Source organism: Artibeus jamaicensis, unplaced genomic scaffold (assembly GCF_021234435.1).
Source record: "Artibeus jamaicensis isolate MK-2021 breed Jamaican fruit bat unplaced genomic scaffold, CSHL_Jam_final contig_3176, whole genome shotgun sequence".
Taxonomy (NCBI): domain Eukaryota; kingdom Metazoa; phylum Chordata; class Mammalia; order Chiroptera; family Phyllostomidae; genus Artibeus; species Artibeus jamaicensis.
In genome coordinates this window covers 2,257,184-2,275,616 of record NW_026521740.1, presented here as the reverse complement: position 1 = coordinate 2,275,616, position 18,433 = coordinate 2,257,184, and the positions used below count along the sequence as shown (strand labels likewise).

Genomic DNA, 18,433 nt, shown 5'->3' with positions numbered 1-18,433 from the left:
TTTAAATCACCACGACATCCTCAAGTATCTAGTATAGTGCCCCAAACGACTCCCACAGAGTGACAAGGAAACCCAGATCAGTAGTGAGAAGGGAGTAGAAAGGGAACTAAGCAGTGTGTGTCCACCAGGCCTTCGGAACACAGAAGAGGCCACCCGCTGGGAAGCATTTCAGGTCTCCCCACTCCGGGTCTCGGTTTCCTCTCACACCACCGTCTCAACTACGCAGCAGTGGCTCCGGTGGGCACTGTCCCACACACTAGAAGGAGTTCTGGAAATATCCGGGGTGCTTTCCGGTTGTCGGAATGCTGAGGAATGTCATGGAGGCAAGGGCCAGGGGTGCTTGGTGTTTTGAAACAAAAGGAACAATCAAACAAGAAGCTGTCCCTCATTCAGCACAACTCTGCCAATGCAAAAACCCAGCTTTTAACCACCAAGCCTCCATTCTACTAACAAACATACAGAACTTTTTGCACAGTTTCATAAATTGTTTTACAAAAATGCAAATATCTCATAGATTATACTGTTTTGTTTGGAACTTTACTATGAGCTTGTTCATCATTTTGAAAAAAAATTGTGTCACAGAAAGCAATGTTTTTGATAGATTTCAAATGACCAATACGGCATGCCTTTATCCGTCTCACTATGGCTCTTTTCTTTCTCCCTACCTCTTTGTAGATTAGCATCTCCCTTCACAGGGGACAAACTTTCTTGTGACAGTGAAAACAACACTGTACTCCTGGCAATGTTTGTCACTTAGCCTCGGCTTGCTTTTGTACAAAATGAGTGTGCCCTCTACTTACCTTAGAATAATTATGAGAAACACATCAATAGTCTGTGAAATATCATGTTCTATATGTATTTTGCAACAGAAACAAACCATAAACAATATTTCTCAGTGGAAATGAAACAGACAAAAAGTCCTAAAAAAGTCTCTGCCTGCACTATGTTTACCAAATATCAGTGAAGAAACCAATAGCATACAGGTTCAGTAATATTTAAACACTTAATAACACAAAACTCAAAATCTGTGCTGCTCAATATAGTAGTCATGCATTTGCTAAAGGGTAAAATACACATTTGAATTTAAAGAACTTACTACAATAAGTATATATATTATTAAAAATGTCTTTTGCTTATACTTTCTAAAATGTATAGCAAATTTAAAATTCAACTTGCTGCATACATTACATTTCAGACAGATATGCTGCTCCAAATAAACATGGTCATAATAAAATTGAATTAACAGCATCAATACTCATCTTTAGCTATTAAGACAATAAAGAATATACACTCACTTCGTCAGTGAGTTCTCCAAACACTGTTAAGACATCTATTAAAAGACTTGCGGTATAAAAGGACTTGATCATGTTTCTGGAAGAGAAAAAAGAGAGCTAGTCTAGTTTACAGCAAAAACATTAAGATGTAGAACTAGTCACATAGCTAAAAGAGCAAAATTCCAATGTTTATCAAAACATCCTGAAATTAATATTTTAAATGAAACCAGATTTTAAGAATATAATGAAGCTCCTCCTATAACCTGTTTTTAGGAGCAAGTAACAACACTCATTTAAAGGTACATACAGTACAGTAAGGCTTTTTGGTGAACATCTGATCTTAGATAATATAATTATAGTATTAGCTAAACGCATATAAAGCCACAAGAATTTCTTTACATTTAAGTATCATTATAATAATGACAAATCATTTGAATTAGTGGAATGGAAGTTCTTAAAATCAGCATCACAGAATCAGGCTGTTTTTGGCTAAAATCAACTCTTAAGATTTTGAGAAATGTGAAAGAATGGCCAGTTAGAATATATTTACTGGAAACATATAAATTTGCCCTGGGTGAGAATCATCCTGAGATTCTAAATGTAATTTTTAAAAATCTGAATCATTTGATTAGGAAGTCAGGAATTGTTCAACCAAAACCGGGTACTTCTGGCATGGGGTAACTAAACTCACCACTTTGAGTTTTCTTTCGCTTTACTCACTTGTGAAACCGCGCAGCCCGGTCCTCGTTGTCTGCATACAGAAACATCTTCAAAGCGTAATTCTCCAAATGGGCACAGCCAACTATTTCTTGACTAACAGCTTCATTATCACCCAACTGTTTCTTAAGCTAAAAGCAAATCAAATACAAAGCTTATAATTTAGGACTTCCAGAAATATATATTAAGTATAAATTATCCTAATAATCATTTTAAGTAAATGATTTATTTATTTCAGTAAAAGGCTTATCAATGAATTCTCGAAAACACTGCTCTGCCTCAGCCCGAAATATTTAAAACAAAACCTATGTTCACAAAATTTTAAAGGAACATGCATATGATAAGCTGAAAGTATAATTTAGCTCTAGAAGTCAAAATAACCAAGAATACAAAGATACCACATTCAAGTATTTACTTTAAAGCATCACACATATTTCAAAATAATATATTCCAATGTACTATCAGTATCCTAAAACTGGAACTAGAAAAATTTCCCTAACCATATATAACTTAAAATTTTAATTTATTCCCATATTTTTCTTATTAAATTAAAAAAAAAAGATGAAAAGGAGCACTATATCCTAAAATAGTATCTCTCAGAGTACATGTGTAAAAAGAGATTTCTACGTAAGGTATATGAGGTCTGTCCAGAAGTTATCCAGCCATGTAAAATGAAAAAGAGGCATTTACTGAGGAAACAAGACACAGAAAACATTATACATAGGGCAATAATGTCTTAGTCCCCTTCAAAGTAGGTACCTCGGGACCTCCCACAGTTCTCCCAATTGCTACCAGCTGCCTTGCTGTATTTTGCTGAATTTCATCAAAGGTCTGAAATCTCTTCCCTTTCAAAGGTGATTTTAGTTTTGGGAAAAGCCAGAAGTTGCAGGGCTCCAGTTCTGGGATGTACCAGGGCTGAATCGCGTGGGTGATTTGAAGTTGCAGGAGATGTGATGCATGAGCAGGCACGCTGTCATGATGAAGCTGCCAATCACCGGTTAGCTGTGGCCTTTCTGAATCGTCTGAACAGTTTCTGAGGGGGAATGTTTAAGTTTCATGCAAAATTTGGCACAGATTTGTTGCTCTACTTGCTCAATCATTTTGAATGTGCCAGCCATATAGTACACCAGCTCACTCAGTGGCATCTAGTGCCCCCGCTGACTGGTACAGTGAAGTCATCATTGTTCACCCATGTGCATTCCAGTCCACTCTCCTTGACTGCCGGTTACATCAATGTTGCATGATCTGTTCTCTTTACATGAACAATGGCTGGGCTTTTTCGAGACAGACCTCACAGATGACAAACGTAGAGAACTGGATTATGAAAGTTTTTAAAAACTTAGACAAACATCAACCTCAAATCAACACAATTTACAACTGTATATATTTCCAGTCAGTATATGCCTTTCTTATACATACTATAAAGTATTTAAAAAACAATACACTAAATTCGTACATTTTACTCAGACTGTCACACTGAAATAAATGACTTTCTAAAATATTAAATCTTAGCACCACACCACTGCTTTAAAATTGCTTTTCTCAAAGACAACATAAAGTAAAAAAGTTATATTTAAAAAAGGCTTTAGGATTTTTCTTCTTTTTAAAATTTTGGTATTTTTTTAATGTTTATTTTTCTGCCCTTACCCAAGGACATACTCACTGAATTTAGAGAGAAGGGGGGAGGGGGGGAGGGAGGGAGGGGGCGAGGGGGGGGGAGAGAGAGGGGAAACATGGATGTGAGAGAAAAACATTAACTGGTAGCCTCTGGTATGTGCTCCGACCCAGACTGAACCCACAACCCAGACAGGTGTCCTGACCAGGAATTGAACCCACAGCCCTTCAGTCCATGAGATGACATGGCACCTGAGCCACGATGGCCAGGGCAGGATTTTTCGAATTTCAACAAAATAAATATTCTCATAATTACAATAGAATAAATTAATGTCCAAAGGGGATTTAATGCTGCTTATACAACTAACCTTTAATCAGAGTAACTTTCAACATTTATAAATAACCTGAGAAATTATACACTGGTATCTCTCTATAACCTGTGAAATTCAAGGTGACCAAGAGCCAGAGAAAGAGAGGAGACAACTGATATTTACTTCATTGTTCTTTTCACTAAATAAATAACCCCTTTCAACCATCTGCATCTGAATCTTATTTACAAATATAAAGAACAATAAGTATTATTCTAAGACTTATGAAAGGATGACTCAAAGGCCACCTGTAACAATATGGAACAAGATATAATGGTATATGCAAAGATAATGGGACTTACTTTGAATTTTGCCTATAACTCCCATAATAAAAAAAGTTACAAAAAACCCCCAACAAACTGGGTCTATTTTTCCCTCAGCTATGACAACACAGCTGATTGCTGCCAAGGAAAAGAACTAAAATGACAAGACAAATACACAAATGAAATAAAATAGCATTTTAAACATGGATCAGAAAAAAAATGATCACAGTTTAACTCACAGCTTCTAACTGATCCATTAGCTTTGATAAAAATTTACGACATTCAGGAGTTTTACTATCAATCTTCATTCCAGTTTGCATTGCATATAAACGACCTACAAAAAAGGAGAAATGAATCTTATTTACAAATAGACAAAACAATAAATATTATTCTAAGAATGCAAAAAATTCATGATGTAATAACAAATTTTTACGAAGTAAGGCCTTTTCTTTTGGCATGTTAAAAGAAGACTAGGTTCTAAGCTGTCAGAGGGACCTGTGACTTAATTGGTAAGCTGGGTCACTCAGAAAAACAACCCACATGTGCGAGACCACGTTCCAAGTGTCAGGTAAGTGATGCTGATGAAAACACAACATGGGCTGGAATAATGGGAACTGTGATTGGAGCTGAGGCTGTAAAAAGAATTGTTTGAATCATTTTTATATATGGCAGTAAAAATATACTCTTTTAAAGAATTAATGAAAACATTCGAGATAAGGCTAAAGCTAAAGATTTCCCTAACAGCTTTTCCAATGACGAGAGCGGTGACCAGTTAGGTGAAACTGTTGTTAGCACCGGTGTGTACATGTCAGTAATTTCCTCTTACACGCAACACTACGTTTTGGGGGTCTGTGTCTGGGCTACAGTGCTCCACAGTATGGACACATCATTCTGACTAAAGTGTATCTGGGCAGCTCTCAGATTTGAATCATTACAAGTCACGTTGCCCTACCATACTTCCTTGAGCACCCATTTGAGAGTCCCTGGGGCAGATATTGAGAAGTGGAATTCTTGGGTCATAGTATGCACACCTTTTTCATTTTGAGAGCTACTCTTAAACTGTCCCCCCAAACAGGTCACTGTACTAACATACTGTTATATCATACATAGTTGTATCATACATTTAAAGCACGGTTGAGTGCCCTCCCCTTTTTAAACCAGCCACATTTCTTTTGACTAGTTCAAGTTCTATGCCTGTTTTAGTCAGCTCTTTTTTTCTTCACACTGACTGAATTCCCCAACACTTCTTTGTGAGCTGTGAAGTCACAGCTCACAAAGCTAAATATTTCTTCCAATATTTCTCTTGCATTTGTATTTTTAAAGTGTATCATGAGTTCTTTAGATAAATAAACATAAAGGCTGTAAATACTATGTCATCTTTCAATTTACTTGTTGTTTTAAAACACGGAGGCTTCAAATACGTACTCAAAGCTACTATTTCTCTTCCCTATCACTTCCAAGCTTGGGAAATTCTTTTATCTCCAGGGACTTAATATTTAGTTATATAATTTTTCTAGTCATCCTTTAGGTTTAATTTTTCAAATTTAATTCTTTAATCTTTTGTAATTTCATCCCCCCCAAGTTATTGCCATCTGTCTCAAAAATCACTTAATAACCCTTTCTAATGATTTGTGATTCCTTCCCTAATATGCATAATTTAACTTTTTGTTTCCTATTTGATTTTGCTGAGATCCAAGATGAAACATCTTCTTATATGATAACATCTATAAGTGAAAATATACCTTTTCTTCCCCCTAATTTAATCTTATTGTCTTATTGTATTACCAATTTTCTAAGAAATTTTAAGTGCTATTACTCTTATTTTTAAGAGGAAGGCTTTTAGTTAAGAGTAGGGATTGTTAAAATATAAACTGAGGCACACTGAAAAAGTTAGGAATTACTGAAACAAAAGTCAATTCAAATAGGGTAACACCAAACTAACACTGGTCAGGGGAGCACTCCCCTGACCTAAGCCAGGGGACAGACTAATATGGAGAAAGGGCAGGGGCACAGAGACAAAATCGCTTGATTAGCTATAGCTAAAGCCTCTTTGGCTGCCTATCCTGAGCATTCTGATTGGTAACAGGCATTCGCACGCCTGGATTGCAGTTTGCTTACACAGGCTGCCACAGCATTAGGGCCACCTCAGTCTGATGGCCTACCTGTTTAACTAACTCCACGCAAGGTGGCTCGTACTTTCCCTAATAGAGTCACTGCCTAAAGAGATACAGAGGCTGAAGCCTTTGCGAGCCAGGTGACCCCAAGAATTGGCAAAAACAATTGGCTAGGGTAGGGGAAAATATGTCAGTAGGGATACTAATATTTTTATCTTAACTTTTAAAATTTTCTATTTTTTAAAAGATTTTATTTATTTTTAGAGAGAAGGGAAGGAAAGGAGAAATAGAGGGAGAGCAATATCAATGCGTGGCTGCCTCCCACATGCCCCCTACTGGGGACCTGGCCTGCAACCCAAGTGTGTGCCTTGACTGGGAATCAAACCTGCGACCCCTTGGTTTGCAGGCCGGCACTCAGTCCACTGAGCCACACCAGCTAGGGCTAAATTTTCTGTATCTTTTATAATACATACAGTATTAGCACCCCAGTACATAAATGTAGTTTACAGGTGATTTATATAATATATTGAAGATTTGTGATTAACTCACGTGGCCGACCAAAAGCTTAAGAGTCAGTATTCACTGCATTCTCACTCCTTAAGCATACACGGTATTTTCTTGCCCCAACCTAGCCCAAGCCTCTTCCCCACGCCCCCATTCCTCCTACTGTAGCCCCTGGAGCTACCGCTTCAGAAGCATCTCCTCACATCCCTTTTCTCTGTTTATCTTGACGAAAACCTGGATGTCACTTACAGAAATCATTTGCAGTCCTTCTGAGTAGTAATATCCAATTCTCTTATATTCCTTCTATCTCAGGGTTGGGAAGTGTGACTGCTTTCTCTTTGTACTCCACAGCTACTTCCATTCCAGCATTTTCTCAATGTCTTCCACCATGCTGGTCTAGGGCTCATGCCGCCCTCGCCCATTTGATCTTGCTATGCTTATAATCACCCATGGACCTTTGTGTTCTTCCAACAAAATCTCTGTTCACACAGATAATCAATACTTTCGGCAGGGACTGAGAGCTGCCTTTCCACATCCATTCTTCCCATCTCCCTTACTAACCAGACATTCTTAGAGGGTTGTACTGTGCCCAGCCAAAATAGTACATTTCCCAATATTCCTCAAAGCAAACTATGACCATGTAAATAAAATTAATATCATTCAACCAACCAGACACTGTTGGGAGAGACTTCTGGAAAGTCAACTTAAAATGGGAAATGAGCCTGGCTGGTGTAGCTCAGTGGATTGAGCATGGACTTTGCGAACTAAAGGACTGAGGTTCGATCACCAGTCAGGACACGTGCCTGGGATGCACGTGCAGCAGGGGATGCACGAGAGGCAACCACACATTGACATTTCTCTCCCTCTCTCCTTCCCTTCCCCTCTAAAGATAAATCAATAAAATCTTATATAAAAAAGGGAATGATAGCAGGGGCAAGATTTTACTTTTTCTGTTTTCCTTTTCTTTCCTGCTGCCTCGAATAAAACTGGGATGGCTGCAACACTAGTGGACATCCTGGACACAAGCAACCTGGGAAATGGTCACCACATGCTTGTTTCTAGATTTGAAATGGGAAAGAATGTGAATCCCTAATGAGTTCATGGAATTTGCATACTGACACTGGGTACTGACAATATAAAATCTTCTTTTAAATGAGGAGGTAAACTGTATTTCACTTAGTTATTTTTATTTTGGATAATCTGTGATTGGAAAGCAAATTGAATTCTTACACATACACAGTGTTCTTACACTTACACATAACATGTTCTCTCTTCTTACTGACCCTGATCCCCAATAATTGTAAGCAGTCTTCCTTCCATAATCAATTCACTGTCGCAAACTTCCAACATCAGTGTACCAAGCAATCACTCTAAAAAGAATATCCTTGTTTTCCAACATTCAGCTATGCCCATTACACCAGGCTTCCAGTTCACTGTGTCTCCCTACTTCTCCATGACTGTCGTATCTCCTTTAATGTCCCAATGCAACTAACTTTGATTTCACAGTACAGTTTTCTGAGACATTACTGCCCTATCTCCTTCTGCCCCTGCATCTTTTTTCACGTCCCTGTGGTTAAGCGGGCTCACCCATGAAGCTGTCTCTGCCCTTCCTCTACACCGACATACAAGTGGCAGGGACCACTGGCATATCAACATCATTAAAAAGATAATTAACAAATAAGCTTGAAAACTGCCTTCCCAATCTCCCAAATGACTATTTCAAACAACTTGAGTCTCATTAAAACCTCACCCAAAAAGACACAGAAAACTTAACACACTACTTACTTGCTATCTATAGATAATAATGGCCAACATGATAAAACAGGGTAATATTACGTACTGTACAGACATGAAATACAGTACTGGCAGTTTCACTTCACAGTCTTTTTTTCCTTATTCTCTAACCATAGCACTGAACACTATGCTAATCCTAGCATCCAAAGTGTAGACCAACTTGGGGCATAAAAAGCTATCAATCACAGTAATAGCCCAGATAGTACGAAATGAGGTGGATTCCTAGATGTACCTTGGCTTTAGTGGCAGCCATCTCAAACTTGACCATGAAGCACACCAGCAGAAAACTAATCTGCACTTTCTCGTTACCATTTGAAAGCAACTTATCCAATGTAAAAAGCACAATTTTCGGTTTCGAACTTGTCACTCTACTTCTACTACTGCCTACGATAAAAATGAGTCAGTCTGTCTACCTCCTCTGAAGTGAAATCGAATCACTCCAACTTTGTTATAATCAAAACCATTATCACCCTCCCTCACAATACAAACATAAACAAATATCAGCTTCTCGTTCTTTAAAAGTTAACCTCAATAAAGACGGCTGATTCCCCAAATACAGTGTAATGACAATTTAGCTTACTGGTTTTGCCAAATGAATTTTTTCTTGGTTTACGTGCACATTTATTCTTTGCAATTACAGGGACATTATTGTATACACAAAAACTTTCTTCTAAAACATGTTTATTGATTTGAGAGAGAGAGAGAGAGAGACATCAATAGATTGCCTCCAACACGCGCCCCAACCAGGGATGGAACCCGCAGCCTGGGTAGGTGTCCTGACTGGAAATGAACCCCCAGCCTCCTGGTGTACAGGACAACGTTCCAACCAAACGAGCCACACCGGCCTGGTCTGTACAGTAACGCTTTTAACTAAAGAAATGGATCCTCTCAGAATCAGAGATTTATGATAAAAATTGGCCTGGCTTTTACATTTTAAATATCTTATGTGGTTTATAATTCTTAAGTACAGAAAATGTATCACAAGATGCATTCTGTAATACTAGTAAAAGGGAAAAAAACCTTACTTACGAAAATTAAGATCTTTTTGCGGTAAAGGATGGAAAAAAAGGATCACATTCATATAGAACTCTGTTCAAGACAAGTAACTCATTGTAGTAGCAGCAGTGTGATGAAAAATTAATGTCTAACATGGAAATTACCCACTAAAACAGCATAAATGTGTGCTAAAATCAACTATAAGAAAATGTACTTGATTCATTTCACCGAGCAAATGTGTTTATTTTTATGAATAAATATTATTTGAAGATGAGTAATGAGGCATGTTTGCAGAAGGATTAAATACTTTCCAACTCAACTTTAACTTAATGTGAGGCATTTGGAGACAAACATTTACTAATCCTGAAGGTATGTGTGATTCAAAGTTCCATAGAAAAATCTAAACATTAACATTCTAAAACATCCTTATTCGTACATAAGAAATAAAAAATATCAAATGTATCATCTGAATACACAAAAATATATTAAAAGCAATTGTAAAGAGTGATAATAGGTAAATAAATGTGGTACTCAAATAGAAATCATTATGCTATAGATTAATGTCTAAAAGCAAATTCTATCCCAATGAATAGAACTGAACATACTACTCCATTTAGAATTGTATTGTAAATATCTGCTACCTGGTTAGTACTGCCTGTTGGGTAGGGACTTTTGAATCAAAGGCTAAAAAGAAAGCATTGGTGAGTGTCTACTAATAAAGAGTATTTACTTTAATCATTCCTTCACTGCAACATTTTGTGAGCTCATAACGTCATAATGTATACAAATGAGCAGTTTTAAGAAAACATTACTACTCAATTCCTATGAAAAAATTGTGCTGGTTCAGAGAGAATGCTAAGTAACAATTTGATTATTAAAATGAGACCACAGATTTTAATTCTGACTATGACGGAGCTGCCATGACCTTGGTGGACACGGACGTCACGCTGACCGACTGGGCTATCTCACCAGGGCCATTATAGAGTATTTTAGGGAAATCATGAATAAAATGAGATAAACAGAACATACACAAAAGAATATAAGTAAAATTCCTAGAGATGAAAAATATAATATCTGAAATAAAAAGTGTACTGGATAAGATTAACAGTAGTTTAAACAGAAGAAAAGATTAGTGAATTCAGAATAGAGCAATAGAAGCTACTCAAAGCAGTGAGAAAAAGGACTGAAAACAGAAGGTTGGACGTGTGGGAAAATAGCAAGTGTTTTTACACATGCGCAACTGGATCCCCAGCTCAAAGGGTGGGAAAATGTGGCAAAAAAGTGCCCCCCAAAATAAATTGACAAAATCTTTGCCCCCAAAAATTATCTTTCAAAAATAAAAATGAAATAAAAGTTTATTTCACACAAAGGAAGATGAAAAGAATTCATCGTCGGCAAGCCTCACAAGAAATGATAAAGTTCTTCAAAATAGTAGAAAATGATAACCATGTTTAAAACCTGGAACTATGCAAAGCAATGAAGAGTACTGAAAATGGTAATTATGTGAAAATATTAAAAAACTCTTCTCTAATTTTACACATTTCTTCAAAATGTAAGATAAAAAAATTTTAGGATTTTTGGCATATGTATAAGTAAACAGTATGACAATTATAGCCATAGAACAAGAGAGGAGAAAAGTACAGTTCTTAACTTTATATGTGAGGTGGTCTATTATGACAATAGATGGTGATGTTGTAAATACTACAGCAAGCATTACCAAAATAAAATAAAGAACACTTAATAGTCCCACAGTGGAAGTCCAATGGAATCCAAGCACTTCCAAACAGTAATAATGATTAACTGAGGTTAAAAAAAAACATTTAAAAACCCCAAAACCTTGCCAAGCCACAGAAAAATGACAAATTGCAGGAAAGCAGGAAATTACCAGGCACTGAAGCTTATTCTATACAAGCCTGTGCTGCTCATGAGTAGTCAGCTTTCACTCTGAATAGTCAAACACAACTGTCACAACATAGGAACCTTACCGAACAGGTTGACCTTGCATGAGCACCAAAAGGCAGTGACAGTTGAGAACAAGTGACCCCGTTCCACTACTCCATCTCTTCAGTCTTAAAGACAGGTTAACAGACTCTTAATAATAGAATGATCTATTTACTCAAAAAAGAAGTAACTACTAAAAGAGTAATCTTACAAAATAAAATTCAAGTGTGCATATATGTTTACAAAAACAAATATAAATGAATGAATGTAATGCTAACAGATAAATCAGCCGTTCAACTTTCTGTGTTTTTTAATTATTAAGCTGTCATCACTACAGTGAATTATCCTTAATCGGCCAATAAAGATGATTAGGTAACAGGACTATGGGTTTTGATTAGTCTTACAGATTTACAAATCAGCAAAAAAGAAAAACTGCTTTTTTTGTTTTGGGCTTAGTTCAAGTTGTCTGACTGGCTTTAGAAAATCTAATTTCTGTGTGATTAACACCAACAATAAATAGGCGACTAATTGTTAGTCCTGATATCCATGTGGCTCACCACCATCAATAAAGAAATCCAGTATTATTTAGCCTTCATTTAAACTCAACCACAATGTTACAACTGTCCCCAGCTGAAATAAGCATACATATGTACAACTTCCTAAAAACTGTATTTTACCTCTTCTAAGCATATAAACATACGGTTCTTAAAGAACATTTATATGAGGTCACTAAAAATCTGTTAATAGTACAATGTCACCCCCTAGAGGCAACTTTCACAAATTAAACTTGAAACTTTATGTTTAGCTGGCTAAACAAATTTAAAAGAAAGGAATGTTTCTGGGTTTGGTTTTATCTACTACATCAAACTTGATAGAATCAAAACGTTCATCATATAGTGCCTGTGTTTGGTAGAAAGTGAAAAATATTCTGGTTTCATTAAAGAAAAAAAAAAGGAAGAAGAAAAGAGAGACCCACAGAGTTAAAGCCTGGCTTTCATTTCTGCCCTCCACTTACTAGGCATCTCCCAGATCATTGCCTTGGCTTTTTGTCCCTCTTTCATTTCTCACCAGTTTAATAGTCCCTTTGCCCTCACTTACTCTGTAACCGGTATTCTAAGTACCACCTGCTATGGACAGGTTCCCATATAACCATTTCTCATCCTGCATCTGTCATTCAGGTCCTGGTCCTTCACTTACTGAGAGAATGGCCAGGAAGATCTTGAGGTGCAAATCAGACATCCTAAAGGAAAGCATCCTTGGAACTGCTAAGAGCTACATAAATGTTGTATGCGTGGGGAGGGGTTATTACTAACAACCACATGGCCATTAGTTCCCTAGGGACCACTGTTGTCTTAAAATTCAGGTCACTTTAACAAACATTTCTTAAGTTCCTGTTTTTTATTTGTGAAAATCTCTCAAGTGGGGTGGCACGACCTGGCACAAAAAGTAAAAAGCACCCACTAGGATGCAAGCCTTGAGATAATCAGTTTTCAATCATCATTTCAATAATCATTAATTATACAGTAAAGCATCTTATAATGAGCTGAATGGCATATCTATGAATGGAAATGATTTGTCATAATGAACCATAATAGAGTTTGGTTCTATTTCCACTTTATGAAAGTAACATTAAGAAAATTCATTCTCATAAAGTAGCGGATGAGCATGAAAGTTCTGTCAAAGCAAAAATCACCGAATTCTTTTAATTCCTTCTGGGCTATAGGCTAAAAACCATGTAACCACCAATCATTTAATACCTAGACTGACAACTCAGTTAGGTCTCCCTCAAAATTTATTTTAAAACTAGAAAAGAATCTGTCGCCCCATCAGTTCCGGTGATGCATATAAAAAAAAATCCTACAAAGAGTCCTCTTTTTTTTTTCCTTTCAGTCAGAGGCTTCCTGTTTATCCTAGAAACTAAGTCAGGACTGGGAAAACTGAAATGCTGTTCATTTCAACATCTTCTGGCAAATAAATAAATAAATAAATAAACAAACAAACAAACAACTGATCTTATCACTTGTTTTAAATGTATTTGTGGAAAAAAAAAACCAAAAACACGTCAAGAGTACACTCATTTAGTTTATGGAGAATGTCTACCTTATTACATAAATGGCAAAAACTGTTGTTAATGCCAAACCAATCAGTCAGAAAAATATGGCTTAATTTTCCAACTCGAATAAATACCTCGAGCCATGTCCCTCATGCCTCCTGTCAACTGAATTCTAATACTAAAATTTCAATAAGCCAGAGCCTCACATGAGCTTGTCACTTGGATGGGAAAAGGCACTGGCCCCTTAAGCATTTCTCTTTTGTCATTTTTTTCTCTTATCTCAAAAATGACATTCTTTAATAATGAAGAGAGAATTAAAAGGTGAGGTCATTTCATACAAACTCCCAGCATTTTGGGAATTCAGCACACTACAATGCTGGTGATTTTTTTCTTTCTTTCTTTTTTAACCCTGAACATATACATGCCTGAGTGTAAGAGACTTGAACAAATAATTTTCCTTTGTGTCCTTCCCTGTCTTTATCCCCAAAGCTAATCGGGGACACCCTTCACATGACCCTGGTCCCAAACTGTCTCCCTTCATCCCTCTCGATAAAACTAAAATGATCAAATAATAGCTACTAATCTCAAAGAACAACTCCTCTGTCTTCTGAGATTCTGTCTTCTGAGATTCATTCCTGACTATTCCTGAAAGGAGCCAAACTCCAGGTGACTTCCCCACCCCCCTTATAAAAACACACCACCTTCTTCTCCCTAATTAGAATGTTCCTTTGACATCCTTTCTCAGGCCCAGCATTTTGAACAAAGGCTTATTCTCCTTTGCTCTGATTTTCTTCATACAACACAGGGAAAGACAGGAAGCTCTACCTAGAGCCTTAATTAATGGAGGCTTCACTAATACTAGTAATTTGAACTGTCCTGTTTGTCTGAACCCAGGAGGTCTTCTACCTTCTTCTCCAGGGTAATACACCTGTACAGATACTCACGATGCATAAGAGTACGCCCTTCTTCTGTAAACTAGGAGAAGGGCAACTGCAAACAGGATATGGGAAGAGAAGCAGCACACTACTTGGCTACTGTGACCCAAGGAGCCCCGTCAGGAAACAAACACAGAAGCTGAGAATTGGGAAAACGATTCCTGTAGAGGTGTTTGCATGCAGAAGTTCGGAGCTCCCTGGTTTAGTATGCCTAGAACACGAGTCGCAAAGAGAGAGGTCGCCATGAGCACCCTTCTGTTCTACAGCAGGTTCATAGTCACAAACACAGCAGCTATAGGAATTATCAGACTGCACACGTGAATATAAATGTATGTAAAGCATTTAAAGAAATATAGTAACAGAAGACTATCAGAAATGGCTAGGCCAATTTCAAAAGAAAAATAATTGAACATCTAGAAGTAAAACATTAAGGTAGAAACTAGATAAATGGGCTATATAATAGGACACCTACATGGAGATGAACATAGACCTAAAGAAATCACATCAAATGTAGCTCAGAGAGACACAGGGATGGAAACTATAAAAGCACTAAGAGACAAAGAAATAAAGGAGAAGAGCACAACACCGTCTAATCAAAATTTCAGTGGAGAATAGAGATAACGGAGGAAGAGCAATATGTCCGAGTCCAAACAAGGCATTACTTACACAGAAGGAAATCAAAGACTAGAAAATGAGAAGACAAATCATAAGGAAGAGCTTGATAAACTGGTTATATTTTAAAGAATTCTGAACACAAAAGGATTCATAGAGTGAAAAGCTGACCTAGGATCACAGAGAAGACATTTGCAATGTATACAACAAAGGAATAGTCTTCAGATTATTAAGAAAAATGGTGAAGTAGAAGAATGGTCAAAAGCAATAAACAGTATTTCAAATTTCAGTAGGGAATCACAAATGGTTGATTAACATATGAAAAGATGCTCAGTCTCATTAAGACTCAATGAATTGCAAATTTTGCTCCAATGAGACACTGTTTCATGCCCACCAGATTGGCAAAAATTAAAGTCCAATAACATCAAACATGGTGGGCACACTAATGTTCATTTTATTATAGGCTGTATATACTCATTATATATGTTCTTTAATATGCGTATCTCTCATAACAAAATATTTTTTAAGTGCCAGCTGGATTTAGCAATAAAAATGTTCATTCATGACCCTGCTGAGAGCTGTTTCACTGAAATAATGGGCATGGAAACCAGACTTCAAAGGGCTGAAAAGATTCTATGAGATAAGGATATAAAAACAACTACAGACAGCTATTTCAAACTAATCTCTGAGTTGGGCAGACAGGACAGCAATTTCAGGGGAATGTCATGAGAGCTTTTATTTATTTATTTATTTATTTTTACTTTTTAAATAAAGGAAAATGGGATAAGTTTAGAAAGAAATGGCGAGAGGGAGAGGACAATGACGCAGGAAATCAAGGGTCCCAGGGTGGTCACAGAAGTAGACAACACAGAGCCCATGAATAGAGATTAGGCAGGAACGGTAGTTCCTATTACATTGTTATAAGAGACTACCTCTTTGTCCACATCATTTCTTTTTTCTCCTTGCTCTAACCACTGCAGTTACAATGGCTTCCTTGATCCTCCTTCAAGCAGTCCCTGCCTCAGGACTTTTGAACTTATTATTCCCTCTATGGAGAAAAGCTAATAGTCTTTCCCAGATGAAGCAAAGCCTACTTTTCCTTTCCTTCAAGTCTTTGCTCAGATATGAACTCAGTAAAGCGGTTACCAGACCACTCTGAAAGTGAAATTCTTCCTCACTCCCTGCCACCCTGCTACTGGTACTCCCTAGTTTCTTTCTGTGCTTTATTTTTCTCCATAACTTTCTTATATCCTATATGATTGACTCGTTTTATTATTTAATCTCCCAACCCCATTGTATATACTCGCCATGAATGCAGGAACTGCAGGTAGAGGCTCAATAAATACACTCTGAATGACTAATGCCCCCTGCTTGAGGAACCTGAACAACAAGTACAATAGAAACAATGATGTAAGATTTGAACAAAATGAGGTAAAGCCTAGAGAGTATTCAATTTACTGACTACAGATTACTGATTACAGAAGGGGTGACATTTGAGTTAGAACTTTGATCAGAATGAATTTGACAAGCGGAGAAAAAAAGGAAGACATTCCACAAAGTTGAAGAACATGGAGGTTTGAAAGGGCCTTGCACATGTGAGAAATAAAGATGGGACGCCTGGAATACTGCAGGGGTGACAGTGGATTAGAGTTTAGCTAATCTTGTAATAACTGAGGACACATTAAGCTTAACTCTCTCTAAAATTCCCTTCAAAAGATTTATAGTTGCTGGTTACTTATTTGCAGTAAAGTTCAAGTACAGAATATACAATAAAGTTGACATAACACTACTGGAACTACTCTCTTATCTACAAAAGGAAAAAAGTTTGAACAAATTTAATCCGTGTTTTCCATCAACTGTAGATTATAACTATCCAAATCAATCAAAGTGAGAATATTGCCACCAAATGTCTCAACCCAGGTAGTAAAATTAAAAATTCTCACTGGTAGGTGGGCTTTTTGGATGCGGAGGTAGGAAAGGTCAAATTCAGATGTTTGTTCCGTAGCGGATACTCTCCATTTTACCGCTTATAAATTTTTGAATTAGCTTGCATTTGTCACAATTAACGTGCCCATATTACTATGTTCGCAAAATCAGTCTGTCGTCCTTTTGTCCACATCACTACTGTCTTTGGGACATTCACTTTCGATGATCCAACTCAATTACTCAACGAACTACCCATGTTATTTTTAGGTTTTCCTGGTGGAGACAAGCTCTTTCGTGTATACATAGAAAGAAAAAATGAAAACACCTTAGGTCATTGTGTTTCAGTGCTCTTAACACTATGTACTTTGTTTAGGGATATTTAAGCCCAAGACAAGAGAGGTGGTGGACACCACGCTGCTTTTGGAGTTTTGCTTTTCTGGGATCTGAGACGGAGCTGAGAGCAGGTCGGGACCTCTAAGAAGGGCGGGGCAGAGGTCAGAGCTCAGGATAAAGCCAGGGGGCGGGGCCTGCTCCGAGAACCAGCGTGGTGGGTGGGTGGGCCCCGGCAGGTAAGGGAGGCCGCGGCAACTCGGAAACACTCACAGTAATAGGCCACAACAGGGTCCCGCTTGTCATGCTCCTGAGCCGTCCTCAGATGATGCTGTATGGTCTTAAATTGGGGGGGCAGCGGAGGCAGCGAGGCAAGCGCAGCCATCTCCGCTTCGACTCACCACTTCCTACTCGCGCGCCACCCGCACTTCCGCTTCCGTGGGGAGCTCCCGTCCAAAAGGGCGCGAGACAAACCCCACCCATTATTTTGTTGCTCCGCAACGGCAAGTCAACTACGGATTCCCAGCAGGAACAATCTCAGTATTCTTGGTTCCTGGTGGTTAAAGACTGAGAGATACTAGCGCTCTCTGCTGGTGGGAAGGAGGGAAGCTTTGTTTTTTGTTTTTGTGATTGATCACTGTGGCCCTCACCTTGAGCCACCTTTGTGGCTAAAGGAAGGATAGAAAGGAAAAAACAAAAATAACTTAATGATTGTTGATTGGCAGATAGGATAAAGTCGTGAATTGCCCTCGGCATCATTCAAGAATTGTTGCTTCCAATTCCTCAGATATATTAACAGCGTCTATCAGAAACTTTTCTAATCTCAGAAACTGTACATTCAGTTCTTGCATGAGAGATGATGTGCTTAAATTTTTAATTACTTTTTTATATTGACACTTTGGATAAAGTAACCAATTATTTTCAACTTGAAAATTTCGTTCCTAATTGGACAGTGTATTCTTTAGTGAATACATATCCTGTAAATCATGTAC

At 37.6% G+C, this 18,433-nt stretch overlaps 1 protein-coding gene across 2 annotated transcripts in view; it reads right to left on the bottom strand.

Moving 5' to 3' along the window:
* Positions 1 to 17,877, bottom strand: part of VTA1 (vesicle trafficking 1) — a 43,211-nt gene extending 25,334 nt beyond the window's left edge. The window contains exons 1-4 of one of the 2 annotated variants that reach the window (XM_037144959.2): positions 17,715 to 17,877; positions 4,476 to 4,570; positions 1,995 to 2,122; positions 1,296 to 1,371 (exon numbers count right to left, since the gene is read on the bottom strand). In XM_037144959.2, coding sequence (XP_037000854.2) covers positions 1,296 to 1,371; positions 1,995 to 2,122; positions 4,476 to 4,570; positions 17,715 to 17,826 — 411 coding nt within the window. In that variant the 5' untranslated portion in view covers positions 17,827 to 17,877. The remainder of the gene's footprint in view (positions 1 to 1,295; positions 1,372 to 1,994; positions 2,123 to 4,475; positions 4,571 to 17,714) is intronic. The other variant, XM_037144961.2, reaches the window with a different exon arrangement.
* Positions 17,878 to 18,433: the final 556 nt, after the last annotated feature.